At 47.5% G+C, this 14,922-nt stretch overlaps 1 protein-coding gene across 4 annotated transcripts in view; it reads right to left on the reverse strand.

The window, feature by feature from the left end:
- Positions 1-8,402: 8,402 nt before the first annotated feature.
- Positions 8,403-14,922, reverse strand: part of LOC114692827 (histo-blood group ABO system transferase 1) — a 46,723-nt gene continuing 40,203 nt past the window's right edge. For 3 of the 4 annotated variants that reach the window (XM_037204662.1, XM_037204661.1, XM_028868855.2), the window contains one exon: positions 8,403-10,220. In XM_037204662.1, the coding sequence (XP_037060557.1) occupies positions 9,533-10,220 (688 nt within the window). In that variant the 3' untranslated portion in view covers positions 8,403-9,532. The remainder of the gene's footprint in view (positions 10,221-14,922) is intronic. The other variant, XM_037204663.1, reaches the window with a different exon arrangement.

Raw genomic sequence — 14,922 nt, forward strand, 5'->3', positions numbered from 1 at the left:
ACAGACTGAGAGATAAGAAGACCAACATGCATGCCCTGAGTGAACCACCCCAGGCTCTGAGGAGAAAAATGATGGGTCCACCCTTGTAGTGCCAGGCAACTGGGCACTATTATGGTGGGCAATGTATTGAGTAGTATGAGAGAGAGACAGATGGTTCATTTCCTGTGGGCAGAGGCATATCTGAAGAGGTAAAAGCTGTGAGGAATGGACTGAGGTAGGTGGCTTGATTGCTACCCAGGGCCATGGTAATGTCTGGGCCTGCACTGCTGCTGTGGCCCATGTCTGGGCCCATGGCCCTGTTGCAGCTGCAGTCTGTGTTAATGGTGTGGCTCCTGATACCACTGAAGGCCAAGAGGATAGGGCTATACAGAGTTGGCCCCGCTCCCCCACCCCACCCCCCCTCTCCCCACTGACTGCAACACTAGGGAGAACTGATTCTGCCCCTCACTGGCTGAAGCAGTCAGGAGAAAGCATCCTACAGCTCACCTGGGCAGCACAATAGAGCTGACCCTGTTCGCAGGGGCACAGGTGAGCTGGCCCTGAGGGAATGAGAATAGGAGAGCAGGATCACACCCCTCTCACCTGCCATGTGGTAGCATGGGTGAAGGAAAGCTGCCCTCCTTCCCCTCGCTCCTTGCCACATGTGGCAGGCAGGGTAGCTGACCCAACCCCTTGCCAGCTGCAGCAGAGTTGACCCTGTAGACAGGGGCAAGGATGAGCCAGCCCTGAGGGCATGAAAGGTGGATAGCTGGTTTCATCTCCCTTGTCTGCAGCACGGTGGTGGGGACAGAGGAAAGATGCCCTCCAGCCCCTCCCCTACCTCCTCCAACTGGTGAGGGAGCTGCCCCTCCTGTTTATCAGCTCCAGCACTTGAGAAAGGAAGCCCTGCACCTCATCTGGGCTGTACAGTGGAGCTGAGAGGTGGGGGGTGGGATGGTGGGGTTCGGGTGAGCCAGGCCTGAGAACATGAGCCTGGGAGATCTGGCCCCACCCTTCATCTGCCCTGAGGTGGCACAGGTGTGGGAGAGGCGTCCTCCCTCCAACCCTCCACTGCCTGTGGCAGCTGGGGGAGCTGGCTCTGAGAGCCTAAGAGTGGGAGAGCTACTCCTGCTCCTCACCAGCTGCAGCACTCAGAAGGGCAGGTCCTGCTCCTCACCTTCACAGCACAGTAGAGCTGACCCTGTTAGAGGCTGGGGTATGGGTGAGCTAGCCCCGTAGTTGTGAGCATGGGAGAGTTGGCCACACTACTCATCTGTCATGTGGCCACATGGGTGAATGAGAGATGCCTCCCCTTACCTCTCTCTCCTCACCACCTGCAGCAGACAATGGGGCTGACCCTCCCCCTTACCAGCTGCTGGCACTCAGGAAAGTGAGTCCTGCTCCTCACTTGGGCAACACAGTAGAGTTGACCCTGTTGGCCGAGGCACAAGTGAGCCAGCCCTGAGGGCATGAGAGTGGGATACCTGAACATGCCCCCTCATCTTCTATGTGGTGGTGAGGGTGAGGTAATGCTGCCCTTCCCCCTTGCCCCTGCTACCTGTGACTGAGAAGGGAGCTGACCTTCCCCCAGACCAGCTTCAACACTCTGGAAAGTGGGCCCTGCACCTTGCCTGGGCAGCACAGTAGAGCTGACCCTATTGACAGAGTACGGATAAAATGCCCCCAAGAACGTGAGCTTGGGAGATCTAGCCCCACCCCTTGTCTGCCATATGGTGGCATGGGTGATTGAGAGATGCCCCTCCCCCCAACTCCCCTCACCTCCTGTGTTAGGTGGAAGAGCTGACCCAGAGTTCATAAGAGCAAGAGAGCTGTCCCTGCCCCTCATCAGCTGCAGCACTTGGGAGAGTGGTCTCTGCACCTCGCCTGGGCAACACAATAGACCTGGCCTGCTGGTGTAGGTCTGGAAGAGCCATCCCTGAGTGCAAGGAAACAGGAGAACCGGTCCTGCCCCTTGCTCATGGATGAAAAGGGTGAACTAGCCGGGGCAATGCTAGAGAGCTCACCCTGCTTGTGAGGATGGGCAACAGCTGGCAGGCTGAACAACCCTGCAGCTACCCAGGCCCATAACTATGGCTATGAGTTGGTCTGCCCCAACATCAACCCCATCTATAATCTGCTGGAGCACATGAAGTGGTCGGTCTTGCAGACCCAAAGCTGCAGGATCTCCACAGCACAGGGCAACAACAGGATGTCCAAGAGGAGTTCCAGTGAAGACCCAGTGTTGCTAGTGTAGCAGAAACCAGAGGCCTCAGACCAAGGCAATGACTCTTTGCAATGAACACTTGCAAGTAAAGATATGTGGATAAAAGGGTAAACTGAGTAACTCCATGGTGAGATTTTTCTTTTTTTCTTTTTCTCTCTTAAATATTATTTTATTTTTGGGGGGGGAGGGAGGTTGCAAGGGCAGCTATTAAGGGATGGGGAGATGAATGGGATCCAGATGCATGATGTGAAAGACACAAAGAATAAATAAAAAGAAAGTTTTTTTTAAAAAGATACTCTGGACCTGATAGAAGAGAAAGTGGGGAATCGTGTTAAATATTGGCCCAGGAGACCACTTCCTGACAGAACACCGAGAGTGCAGACACTAAGATCAACAACTAATAAGTGGGACCTCATGAAACTGAAAGACTTCTGGAAGGCAAAGGACACTGTCAAAAGGACAAAATGACAGCACACAGAATGGGAAAAGATTTTTCACTGACTCCACATCTGACAGAGGGCTACTATCCAAAATATACAAAGAACTAAAGAAACTAGATGTCAATAAACTAAATAATCCAATTAAAAATGGAGTACAGATCTAAACAGAAAATTCTCAACAGAGGAATCTCAAATGGCCAAGAAGCATTTGAAGAAATGTTCAACATCCTTAGCCATCAGGGAAATGCAAATCAAAACAACAGTGAAATTCCATCTTACACCTGTCAGAATGGCTAAAACAAAAAACACTAGTGACAGTTCATGCTGGAGAGGATGTGGAGCAAGGGGAACACTCTTCCACTGGTGGGAATGGAAACTTGTAGAGCCACTTTGGAAATCAATATGGTGGTTTCTCCGAAAATTGGGAGTAGATCTACCTGAAGACCCAGCTATATCACTCCTGGGCATATACCCAAAAGACACTTCATCCTGCCACAAGGATGCTTGCTTAACTATGTTCATAGCAGCTTTATTTGTAATATCCAGAAACTGGAAACAACCTAGATGTTCCTCAACTGAAGAATGGATAAAGAAAATGTGGTACATTTACACAATGGAGTACTATTCAGTCGTGGGGGGAATAAAAGACATCATGAAATTTGCAGGCAAATGGATGGAACTAGAAAGAAAAAAAAAAAAAACATCCCAAGTGAGGTAATCCAGACCCAGAAAGACAAACACAGTATATACTCACTTATAAGTGAATATTAGCTGCAAAGTAAAAGATGCTACGGTCCACAGACCCAGAGAGGCTAAGTAACAAGGAGGATTTAAGGGGAGGATGCAAGGATCTTCCTGGGAAGAGGAAATAGAACGGATTTCCTGGATAGACTAGGGGCAGGTGGGGTTGAAACAGGAGGTATTGGGGGAATACTTAGAGAAATTATTGGAATTGAGGGGGCTTTGGGTGCCAGGTGGAAACTTAGTGCAATGAAAACTCCATGAAATCTTCAGGAGTAACCATAGCAAAAAACTCCTAGTAATGGGGGACACGAAGCCTGAACTGGCCATCCTCTGTAAGCAGGCAAAACCTTTGACCTATAGTTTGTCCTGCCTGCAAAATGTTCTAGGACTGGAGCCTAGCAGAATTGTCATCAAAGAGATCAGAGAGACTTCATCCAACAACTGATGGGAGTAGATGCAGAGTCACACAGCCTAACATAGGCAGAGCTCAGAGAATCCTGGGGGGGGGGAGGCAGAAATCAGAGGAACCAGAGGGGTCAGGGACATCACAAGAACACAGCCCACAGAATCAACTGACTGGGACTCATGGGGGCTCCCAGAAGTCAGAGAGCCTGTAGAGGTCTGACTTGGTCCTCTGCATATGTTATACCTGAGTAGCTTGGTGATCTTGTGGGATTCCTAACACTCAAGTGGGGGCTATCTCTGACTCTTTTGCCTACTTGTGGGACCCTTTTCCTCCAACAGGGTTGCCTCACCCAGCCTTGATGTGATGGTATGTGCCTGGTCTTTCTGTATATTGTTATGCTGTGTTTAGTTCATGTCCCTGGTAAGTCTGTTCTTTTATGAGGGGAGGGGAGGGGGTGGAGGTGGGTCTAGTGGAAAGGGGAGGTGGGGATAGAAACTGGGGGAAATGGGGGAGGGAAAACAGGATGTAATATATGAGAGAAGAATAAAATGAATGAATGAATAAATAAATAAATAAATAAATAAATAAATAAATAAATAGCAGGTCTTAAGCTTAAGTATGAAGTGAAAAACCACACAACACCTAGACAATGCCTGGAAGGAAGTCCAGGTGACTGTGGCAATGGCACCTCAAAAGCACAAGCCATGAAAGACAACTGGTGTGATGACGCCATTGGAATGAAAAACTTCTGCTCTGTAAAGGATGCTGTGAGCAGGTGATGTCACTCAGCTGATACAGTGCTTGCCCAGCATTCGCAAAGCCCTGGGTCCAGTCCTCAGCATTGCATTGCCCATGTGTGGTGGCACACACCTGCAACCTGAGCACTAGGGAAGTAGAAGCAGGAAGATCAGAAGTTCAAGGTCATCCTTGGCTACAAAACTAGTTCAAATCCAGCCTGAGACAATAACAGCCAGTCTCAAAGGGAGAAAAAAAGATGTTGTGAAGAGGATGAAAAGGCAACCTACCAACTAGAGGAAAACATTTGCAAAGCACATCTCTGATAAAGAACCAGAATACAAAAATCAAAAAGCCCTCATCACTCAACAATAGGATAACAAACAACCCAACTGGAAAATGGGCTCAAATTGTAGAGACACGGGTAAAAATCAACACAAAACGATGCTTCATACCAAATGTCATCAGGGGACTGAAAATTAACACACAGGCTGGCAAGAAGGCTCAGTGGGCAGAGGTGCTTGCCACTAAGCCTGAGGACCTGGGTTTGATGCCAGAAATCCACATTGTAGAGCAAAAGAACCAGTTTCCAAAGGTTGTCCCCCTGACTTCTACCTGTAAAGCATGGTACATGAACAGTTTCTCTCTCTCTCTCTCTCTCTCTCTCTCTCTCTCTCTCTCTCTCTCTCTCTCTCTCATCTATCTATCTATCTATGTTTGCCTGCCTTTCTCTGTCTCTCTCTCTCTGTCTCTGTTCTCTCTGTCTCTCTCTTTCACACACATACACACCAAAATGAAACAACAGGACATTCTGAACACCCATATCATCAATTCTGGCAAGGAAGGGAGCAACTGGAACCTTCACCCTTGGGGGAGTGCAAAATGCTTCAGTCACCAAGGGAAATGATGGCAGCATCTCACAAAACAGAACACTCTTAACCACCCCCTCCCCAACACAACCATCTCACTCAAGGTAAGAACTGAAGTGGTAGATCCATGAGGAGACTTCACACAAATGTTCATTTCTGCCCTCATCTCTAACCGGGGAGAATCGAAATGCCCTACAGTAAGGGAATCACCAGATTAGATGGACTGCCACCTCCATGCACAGAATGTGTGTCAGCTACCAGAGCAACTGGTCAGAGCAGATGGGATGGGGATTCACTTCAAACCCCATCATAGCACAGTCAGGTAGGGGTGACCAATGAGGGATGATGGGGTAAGCCTGCATGACACCCTTCTCCATACCAGGAATTCAATTTCCCTGGACTCTGGTACTTGGCTTTCATTTTTTTATTCTATTATTTTTTTATATATTTTGAGACCAGGTCACATGTAGCTTAGAGTGTCCTTAAACTTGGTAAGAAGCTGAGGGTGATCTTGAGCTACTGATCCTCCTGCCTCCCACCCCCTAGGTGCTGTGATTACAGGTTTGTGTGCTCTAGATCTATCTTGACAACATTTTAAGGTTGTTTGTTTGTATTGTGTTCTCTCTCTCTCTCTCTCTCTCTCTCTCTCTCTCTCTCTCTCTCTCTCTCTCTCTCTTTCGTGGTCCTATGAGCACAGGCTTGAGGGAAGGAGGCAGGACACCACAAAAAGCCAGGAGTCTCAGGAACAGGATAGTGGAGTTGACAAGGGACCTTGGTCATGTCCCCATTGATAGCATCCATGTGGAGACATTTTGGTTCTTCTCAAATGGAGCTGGGAGCTTGTATGGAGTTTGGAGGAACAGGCAAAAGGAGGGCACCTAGAAAACCCCTAACAGAAAGGAGCATTCTCCTTTTTCCATCTTAATATTCGGTCTGTACCTTACTTTAATCATTCCCTTAAAGACTCCCAACTCTCAGCTTCCAGCATCACATAGCCAGAGACCAACCCTGAGTGAGAATGAAGACAGAGGTGTGTTGAAGAGGACATGCACAAGCTCCGAGGAGGTTGTGGGGCCCCTCTGAGTCTCCAGTGTTGTCTCAACCACTCCCCCAAGAAATACCCATACACACACCCTATTTTAACTGCCATAGTCTCTGAAGTTAAATGATTCTCCTGTCAAGGAACTCTGTCTACACTCTATATCTTATCATTTTGGAGATGCTTCACAAAGTGCCCAGAATTCAGGAAATTTTCCAACCACAAAAGAGAAGGTAATACACCATACTCTACTTTGCATGTTGTTGGAGAATGCTTTCAGTGCCTCACAAACACACAAAGAATAAAAATCAACCTCTAAAGACAATTTCTTATTGCAAAAAGGTGCTCCACCATATAGTGAGTGAGCAAGCACACCAGACAGGATTTTCACTTGTTTTTAACACATGTCATGACTAGGCCCTATCCCGTGATGGGAGCTAGACCTCAGAATCTGTTGTGATTGGCTAATTTATAATTGCTGAAAAAGGGAAGGCTATGATAGGAAGTCAAGTCTCAGGAGTGACCAGGGCTTGGCAGAGAGCATATACAAGGAGTGTCAAATGGGGGACGTTAATGGACTATTGGATATTGGTGGTTTATTTACCTTTGATAGAGGAAAAAAAAAATCTTGCCAAGTGTGGCGACAGTCAGAGGGAGGCAGATCTCTATGAGTTCTAGGCCATTCTGGTCTAGTAGCAAATTTCAGACCAACAGGATACATAGGGATCCTGTCACAGAAAAAACAAAATTCTCACAATGTGAGAAATGGAAAACCAGCCACAGACACAAAAGACTTCAGGGCCCAGTCTTTTTGGAGCAAGAAAAAATTTTGGAGCAAGATAAATGGGGTTTAAAACAATTAAGATCCTCAGAACTAGGTGTAGTGACATGCTTATAATCCTAGCACTCTGAAGTAGAGGCAGGAGGATCAGGAGTTGAAGGCTATCCTTGACCACATAGGAAGGCTGAAAAACCAGCTGGAGCTACTAAAGATTCAGCCTCAATTAAAAAAAAAATACTCACCAGCACCATCCCTAAAAAAAAACATAAAATTTGAGGCTGGGAACTGAGTTTGATTCCAACATTGCAAAAGAAAAAAAAAAAAAAAGTAACCATCTTTTTTTTTTTTTTTTTTTTTTTTTTTTTAAGGTAGCAAACATTTACCATGTCTGTTAGCTTCTGTGAGTCAGGCATGTGGGAGCATCTTGCCTAAGTGGTTCAGGATCTTGAAAGAGATTGTAGAATGTTAGGTAGTATTGTAGTTATCTGAAAGCTTAACCGAGGCTGGTGGATCCTCCATGGATCCTCCATATAGCTGACAGCTTGGTGCAGGCTGTTAGAGGGATGACTCAATTCCTCCTCATAGGCCCTTTTCCACAAGGCTTACTCAATGTCCTCCTGGGTTTGTGATTTAGCTTTAGAAGTCATATACTATTATCTCTCTAGTATCCTTTCCCCTGCATATTGTGGGAAGGGACGATGTAAGAAACAAATGCCAGGTAAGGATTCTGAGATGCTGTGTTTAGAACCCAGAGCCTTGTGCATACTACATGGATACTGTCCCATTGAGCTACACCCTCAGCGTATGTGGAACATTTTAAGTAGTCTCTATCATCATTAACATTAAGGACAAATATTTGGTCTTCTCTGTAAAGTGAGGTGGAGTCATTTTTCTGATACTGGAGAAAATGATAAGTTATCAGAATGATAGACAAGCAGCTATAGAGTATTGGTAGTTAGTGTAAATACTAGAGTCAGGCTGTCTGGGCTGGAGTGGTGTGATTCTACTCCTGGCTCTGACTCATTCGCAGTAAAATGGGGATGAAAGTAGTATCCACTTTATATTGCTAAAATGGGATTTAAAAAAGCATAAGCTCCTCAGAACAACTTCCCATGCCTATTGCCATGATTCATGGTTGTCAGTTCTTTGACATGGGTGTATGAGGCTGGAGTCAGATGAAGGAAGGACTGTAGGTAGATTCTTTATTCAGAAGACGGCATTTACATGTCAGCCTTTGGTGTTTCAGTCTGTTCTTCTAGTTCACCTGTGTAATCCAGACCACTTTCTTCTCTCCGTCTGTGGGGGGATGGGGGTGGGAGGAGCAGAGGACAACTTGCAGGAGTTTTTCACGACAGGGTTTCTCTGTGTAGTTTTTGGTACCTGTCCTGGATCTTGTTCTGTAGACCAGGCTGGCCTCGTAATTACAGACATCCGCCTGCCTCTGCCTCCAGAATGCACCTGGACAAATGCTTTTATGTACCTCAGGCTTGCCTGGACTCCTGGTCCTCCTGCTTCCAGCTTCCAAATGCTGAGATTATAGGCCTGCAGCACCACACGTGGCAAAAATTACCTGGATCCTTAACTCTGTCATGTCTGAAGAGAGAATATAATTAGACTCAATTTCTGCAGGTGTTAAAGCAGAAATTGAGTGACCTGCCAAACAACCTTTATATTGGAAATTTCAAATGGAAACTAAAGTATAAAGACAATGTAGTGGACCTAACACTCAGCAAGTTCAGTCATGTGTCTCTAGGAGAGAGTCTGGACTTCAGTGGCAGCATGTCTGACTAGCACCCATGAGGCCCTGGGTTCAATCCTAAGTACCTCAAAAAAGGAAAGGAAAATGAAAAACCTCCTATATCATCTAGAAATACATTTATTCCCAGAATGGATAACTAGCTATTCACAAATGAACCAAAACTGAGCAGAGGTGATGGTCTCAGGGTGCTGATCTGCCAACTTGGGCTGAACAGGAGCTAAGCACCTCTGAGGCCTGCAGGCTGTGACTCTCCCTGCCCTCCTGCCTATTCCTAAGGGCACTGGCCATCTGTCATGCCTCCCAGAAGAGGAAGGCACATGCCTGTGTGAGGATGCTCAGGCCTTCAGGCATGACAGAGTTTCTCCCATGTTCTGAAGGCTCTGGCTACCATTTCCCTGAATAGGAGATTAGGAACACAGTGGTAGCTGTCACTCCAAGGGCTCAGTATGTGATGAGCCAAGTGATACTGGGTGCTGGACTCTGAGTGGGGTACAGGGTGACACTTCGGAAATGGAGTGCCCCTGGAATAGGTCTGGCCTCCCCAACAGGAATTCAGCTATCGGTTCCTGATTGCCTGATGGTTCTTGGGCACAGCCACATATCTCAGCTTCTTCATGATGGACGGCCAGCCCATCTTCTGGTCCCACACATACTCTGGGGACAGCACTTTTGTAGGCTTGTGGTATAGCAGGTACTTGTTCAGATGGCTCTCATCATGCCACACGGCCTCTATGCCATTGGCCTTGTCCTGCACCATAGCCTCATGACAGGCCTTGGTGAGATGGTGCACCTCCAACACTGACCCCCCAAAGAAGCCCCCTGCATAGTAAAAGTCACCCTCATCCCGGGGTATGTAGGCCTGGGACTGTGGTCTCCGCTCATAGGTAAAGGCCTCTCGGCTGCTCCTGTAGAAGCCAGGATGCAGGGTACCAAAGAGTGCTGAGAGAATCTCCACACCCACATGGTCACTGAACTTCATGTCCACATCTGCACACACCAGGTAATCCACCTCATGCAGAAAGCGTCGCTCTGAGAAGTGGCTGATCATCTCCATCCTGTGCATGGACACATCCTGCCAGCGGGTGTAGTTGCGCACAGTTAGCACCACCAGCTTCCGTCCTGCACCCAGGGGCACCTGCGGTACGTCAGCTGGACGGTCAGTGAAGACATAGTAGGTGACCTTGTGTCCCACCATGAAGTGCTGCTCTGCAGTCTCCAGGAACAGCTTCAGGAACACCACATACCTGTGAGGGAGGACAAAGGGGTATGGAGAGCCTTAGTGCAGCTAGGTCAAGACTTGCCAGGGCAAGTCTGGAGGCTTGAAGCGGCAACGTCTCCCACTGTACAGCTGTGCTGACCAGTCTGCAGGCTGTACCTCACCTCACCCTCCTTTGCTGCAGAAGGGTGCAACATCAGAACCACATCTTAGCAAGGAATGCTGAGGTAGAGGCCTGGAAGGTTTCAGCCAGGCAGCGGGGATGACTCCAGACTTGAAGTTCCAGGCAGATGCCCTGCAGGTATCTCTTGTCTTGGCAACCCCTCAGCAGGCCACCTCTCCATGAGTCTGTCACCCTCCCCCCCCATTAATGTCAGCTCCATTCCAAGACATTCCACACCTCACACCCGTGAATTGTCCTGGGCAGAGCCTGTGCTCACAGGGCCCCACTTGCTAAACCCTGGTGGAACTGGATGGATCTGTAAGGGCCTGGGACCTGCACCCCTCCTTTGTGGCACTCTCTAGGGACTTGTCTCAGAAAAGGAAGGGGTCTCTATATCCCAGACCTTCCTCATCAGAAGCTTGAAGGTGCTGTGGACAACCACTCAGTAACTCAATCATGTCTCTAAGAGTCTTCCCCCATGTACTCCACCAGAGCAAGAATCAGTCTCACAGAGTGGGCAGGGAAGGGGTGACAAGAACCCTAGAAAGAAAGCCAAGCCTAAGCCAAACCCTCTGGTCCAGGGGCAAAAAGCTTCTATCTTAGAGTTTTTATTGTTGTGAAGAGACACCATGACCATGGCAACTCTTATAAGGGAAAATGTTTAACTGAGGTAGCAGCTTACAGTTTCAGAGGTTCAGTCCATTATCATCATAGTGAGGAGTATGACAGGCAGACTTGGTACCGGAGCTGAGAGTCCTACAACAGGGAGTCAACTGAGACACTGAGAGGTATTCTGGGCATAGGAAGCTTCAGAGCCCACCCCACAGTGATACACTTCTTCCAACAAGACCGTAGCCACTAGCCATACCTGCTAATAGTGCCATTCACTTTAGGGGTTATTGTTTTTCAAACCACCACATTCCACTTCCTGATCCCAAAAGGCTTGTAGCCACATCATAATGTAAAAAATGTATTCAGTCCAACTTCAAAAATCTCCATAGTCTATCACAGTCTCAAACTTGTTTCAAAGTACAAAGTCTCTTCTGAGATTCATAACAGTCTCTTAACTGTCATCTCCCATAAAATCAAAATTAAAAAAAAACCAGATCACATACTTCTAACATATAATGGCACAGTTTATATATTACCATTCCAAATCACAGAGAAGACAGACTAGTGAGGAAATACCAGACCAAAGCAAGACTGAAAAGCAGCTAGGCAAACTCTAAACTCTATAGCTCCATGTCTGATGTCAAAATGCTCTTCAGATCTCCAATTCATTTCAGCTTTGTTCAACTTCTTTCTTCTGGACTGGTTCCACTCCATTTTAGCAGCTCTCCTCAGCAGGTATCGTATCCTACTACTCTGGCATCTCGAACATCTTGTGTTCTCCAAGACAATCCAGGCTTCAACTTCACAGCTTCACAAAATGGCCTCCCTACTAGGCTTTCATTCAGGGACACCTTTGGCACATGCCTGGCCTCAGCAGCTTTCTTTAGGTGCAGAGGCAAATTCCATAATCTGTTTCTTCTATCCTTAGCTCTAAAGACATAATCACATGGTCAAAGCTGCCAAGTTCTGCTGATTACTGGGGCTGAAACATGGCCCCCTCACTCAACTACCACTTCACCAGCTTTCTGTCCTTTACTGCCTAAACTTGGCCATCCTGAAACTAGATCTCTAGACCAGGCTGGCCCCAAACTCAGAGATCTGACAGCCTCTGCCTCCCCAGTGCTGAGATTAAGAACATGCACCACCACACCTGGCTCTAAGCTTTTCTTTAGTTTCTTTCCACAAGTTGGAAACTTAGCTGAGTAGGATCTTGTCCTGAGGTTACCACTCCCTTTTCTCCATTTTTTAATCTGTTTATCTCCTTGAACAAGAAGTTTAGCTCCATTCCACTTCCTGGTGCTCCTTTTCTCCTCAAATTGTACATTTTGTACTTTTACTTTCTCAGCTTGCTCCTTTTCATTATATATCTTCATTATAGTTAACACCAACAACAATACAATAGAGTCTATACTAAGCTGTTTTAAGATTTCCTCTGCCAATGGAATTAATCCAAAATTCTTTACTTTAGCCTCAGGCAGACGCTTGGACAAGGGCAAAAAGCAGCTGCTTCACCAAAACATCACAAAAACAGCCTCTAGGCCACATACTCACATTCGTCTCCTCTGAACATCTTGATCCCCACAGTTCATCAAATCACATTCAGCACCATGGTCTTCCCTGCTCCTTATAGTGTGGCTTATTAAGCAGCAGTTAAAGCATTCCACTGCTCTCCTAACCCATACTCCCCAAGTCCATATTACTCCAAGCTGAAACATGGTCAGGCCTATCACAGCAATACCCCAGTCCCTCCCACCAACTTTTGTCTTAGTTATGGTTTTTATTGCTGTGAAGAGACACCATGACCACAGCAACTCATAAAGGAAAAATGGTTAATTGAGGTGGCAGCTTCCAGTTTCAGAGGTTCCGTCCATTATCATCATAGTGGGGAGCATGGCAGGCAGACTTGGTGCTGGAACCGAGAGTCCTACATCTTGCTGGTAACAGAAAGTCAACTGAGCCACTTGGTGGTGTCCCAAACACAGGAGACCTCAAAGCCTACTATCACAGTGACATACTTCCTCCAACAAGGCCACACCCACTCCAACAAAGCCACAGCTGCTAATAGTGCCACTCACTTTAGGGACCATTTTCTTTCAAACCACCCCAGCTTCTATGTCATCTCAAAGCCCAAGACGTTTTCACCTACTTCAGGGCTGCTCCTCCATTCCTGGCCACTATGTGCCCCCACCATGGGAGCAGGGATCCCCATCACATGGCACATGTGTCAAGCCTCCCCACTTCAGTGTCAGAAACAGGCTGTTCCCAGCTCCCAGCTAGTTCCCTCAGAGGCCTTCTTCCCACAGACTGAGCACCTACCCACACCTGGCAGGGCTCTTGCTCATGTACCCAGCAGCACCCAGACAAGGTAGTGTTTGTGTCTTGTTACTGTGAAGTCCTTTGTCCACAGGAGCTGCAGGCATTCTCAAGGTGCCTAAGATCCCTCCAGCTGAGCCCCAAACCCCTTTCAAGTCTGATTGGTGCAAAAGCCTCAGAGCTATCCTTGGATCTCACCCAGAGCTGCAGGGAAGGACAAAGCCCCACCCCCCACACACACTTCTCATAGGCAGGCAGCACAAATCTCTCAGCCCCCCACAGCCTTCCACATTGTAATGCTTCCCTGTTCTGCTCCCCACAGACTTCCACAGGGCAAGTTTCTGGTCTGTGGCCTAGAGTCAGCCTGACCCAGAGTCTCAAGGCTTCATGGGTCTGCTACTCCCTGCCCCAGGGCTGAGGTTAAAGATTTGACTCAACCCTTGCTGTCCACATTGTCCTCCATCTGAAGACACATCTGTTGTGGAATATCACTTTAACTATGCAAATATCTGTTACATTTGTTTATGATGCCTTTGTTTAATTATGTAAGATTTGTTACATGTGTTATCTTGCCTGCCTAAGGCACAGATTGGTCTAATAAAAAGCTGAGCAGCCAATAGCTAGGCAGAAGAAGGATAAGTGGGGCTGATGGGCAGAGAGAATAAGAGAAGGAGGAGGAGAGAACTAGGGAGAAAGAGAGACATGCCTAGGGCCAGGAGCCAGGCAACAGGACAGTAAGATATACAGAAAGGTTAAAAATGCTCCAAGGCAAAAATGTAGATAAAGACAAACAGATTAAAATAAGAGGTAAGCTAAGGTTGAGCATTATTCAAAACTAATAATAAGTCTCTGTGTCGTGATTTGAGAGCTGGTTGGTGTGAAGGGGACCCAAAAGGGCTTGACCACACAGCAGCCATGACAGGCTTAGGAGCCTAGACACAGCTTCTGTGAGAGGCTTACTGGCAGGCAACACCCAGATCCAGTAAAAGCCTTAAGCTGATACCACCCAGGGATCTACCCAGGGGTGAGGAAGTAACTGACATCCCAAACATTACAACCATTAGATAAGGTGGCCAGATGTCCTTGAGTCTAGCACACACCTATTTTTTGTTTTATAGATACCCCAAACAATTATCAGCCAATCAGGGTCCTGGACCCTGGAAATCTCCTCACCCCAACTTCTATGATAAAATCTCTGCCCCACCTGAGCTCAGGGCTCTCTGCTCTCACCACGGTGTCGGACAGACAGAGGGACCAAGCTCTGGAGCTTGAAATAAATGCTCTCTGCTTTTACATGCAGGATTTGGTCTCCATGGTGGTCTTTTGGGGGTCCACGTGATCTGGGCATAACAGTTGACAGTCCAAAAGAGAAAGCCTGGGACACACATCAGTGGCTCTGCTGGCATTCTGACCCTTACTAGCAGCCCTGGGGATGAGTATACACACCTGAAGAGTGTGTGTGCTGAGGGATGCAAGTGGCACGTGACTAGGAGCCCAGAGGGAACGGCAGCTTGTCTGGGGCTCTGGTAGGTGGCAGAGCTGGTTTCATTCACCTGTGAGCCCAGCAGATGTCAGGAAGGCAGCAAAGTGGACCAACCCCACTCCTGCTGCATCCTAGATACAAGCATCGAGCGGTTGTGCC

The sequence above is a fragment of the Peromyscus leucopus genome, chromosome 4 (assembly GCF_004664715.2).
Source record: "Peromyscus leucopus breed LL Stock chromosome 4, UCI_PerLeu_2.1, whole genome shotgun sequence".
Lineage (NCBI taxonomy): Eukaryota > Metazoa > Chordata > Mammalia > Rodentia > Cricetidae > Peromyscus > Peromyscus leucopus.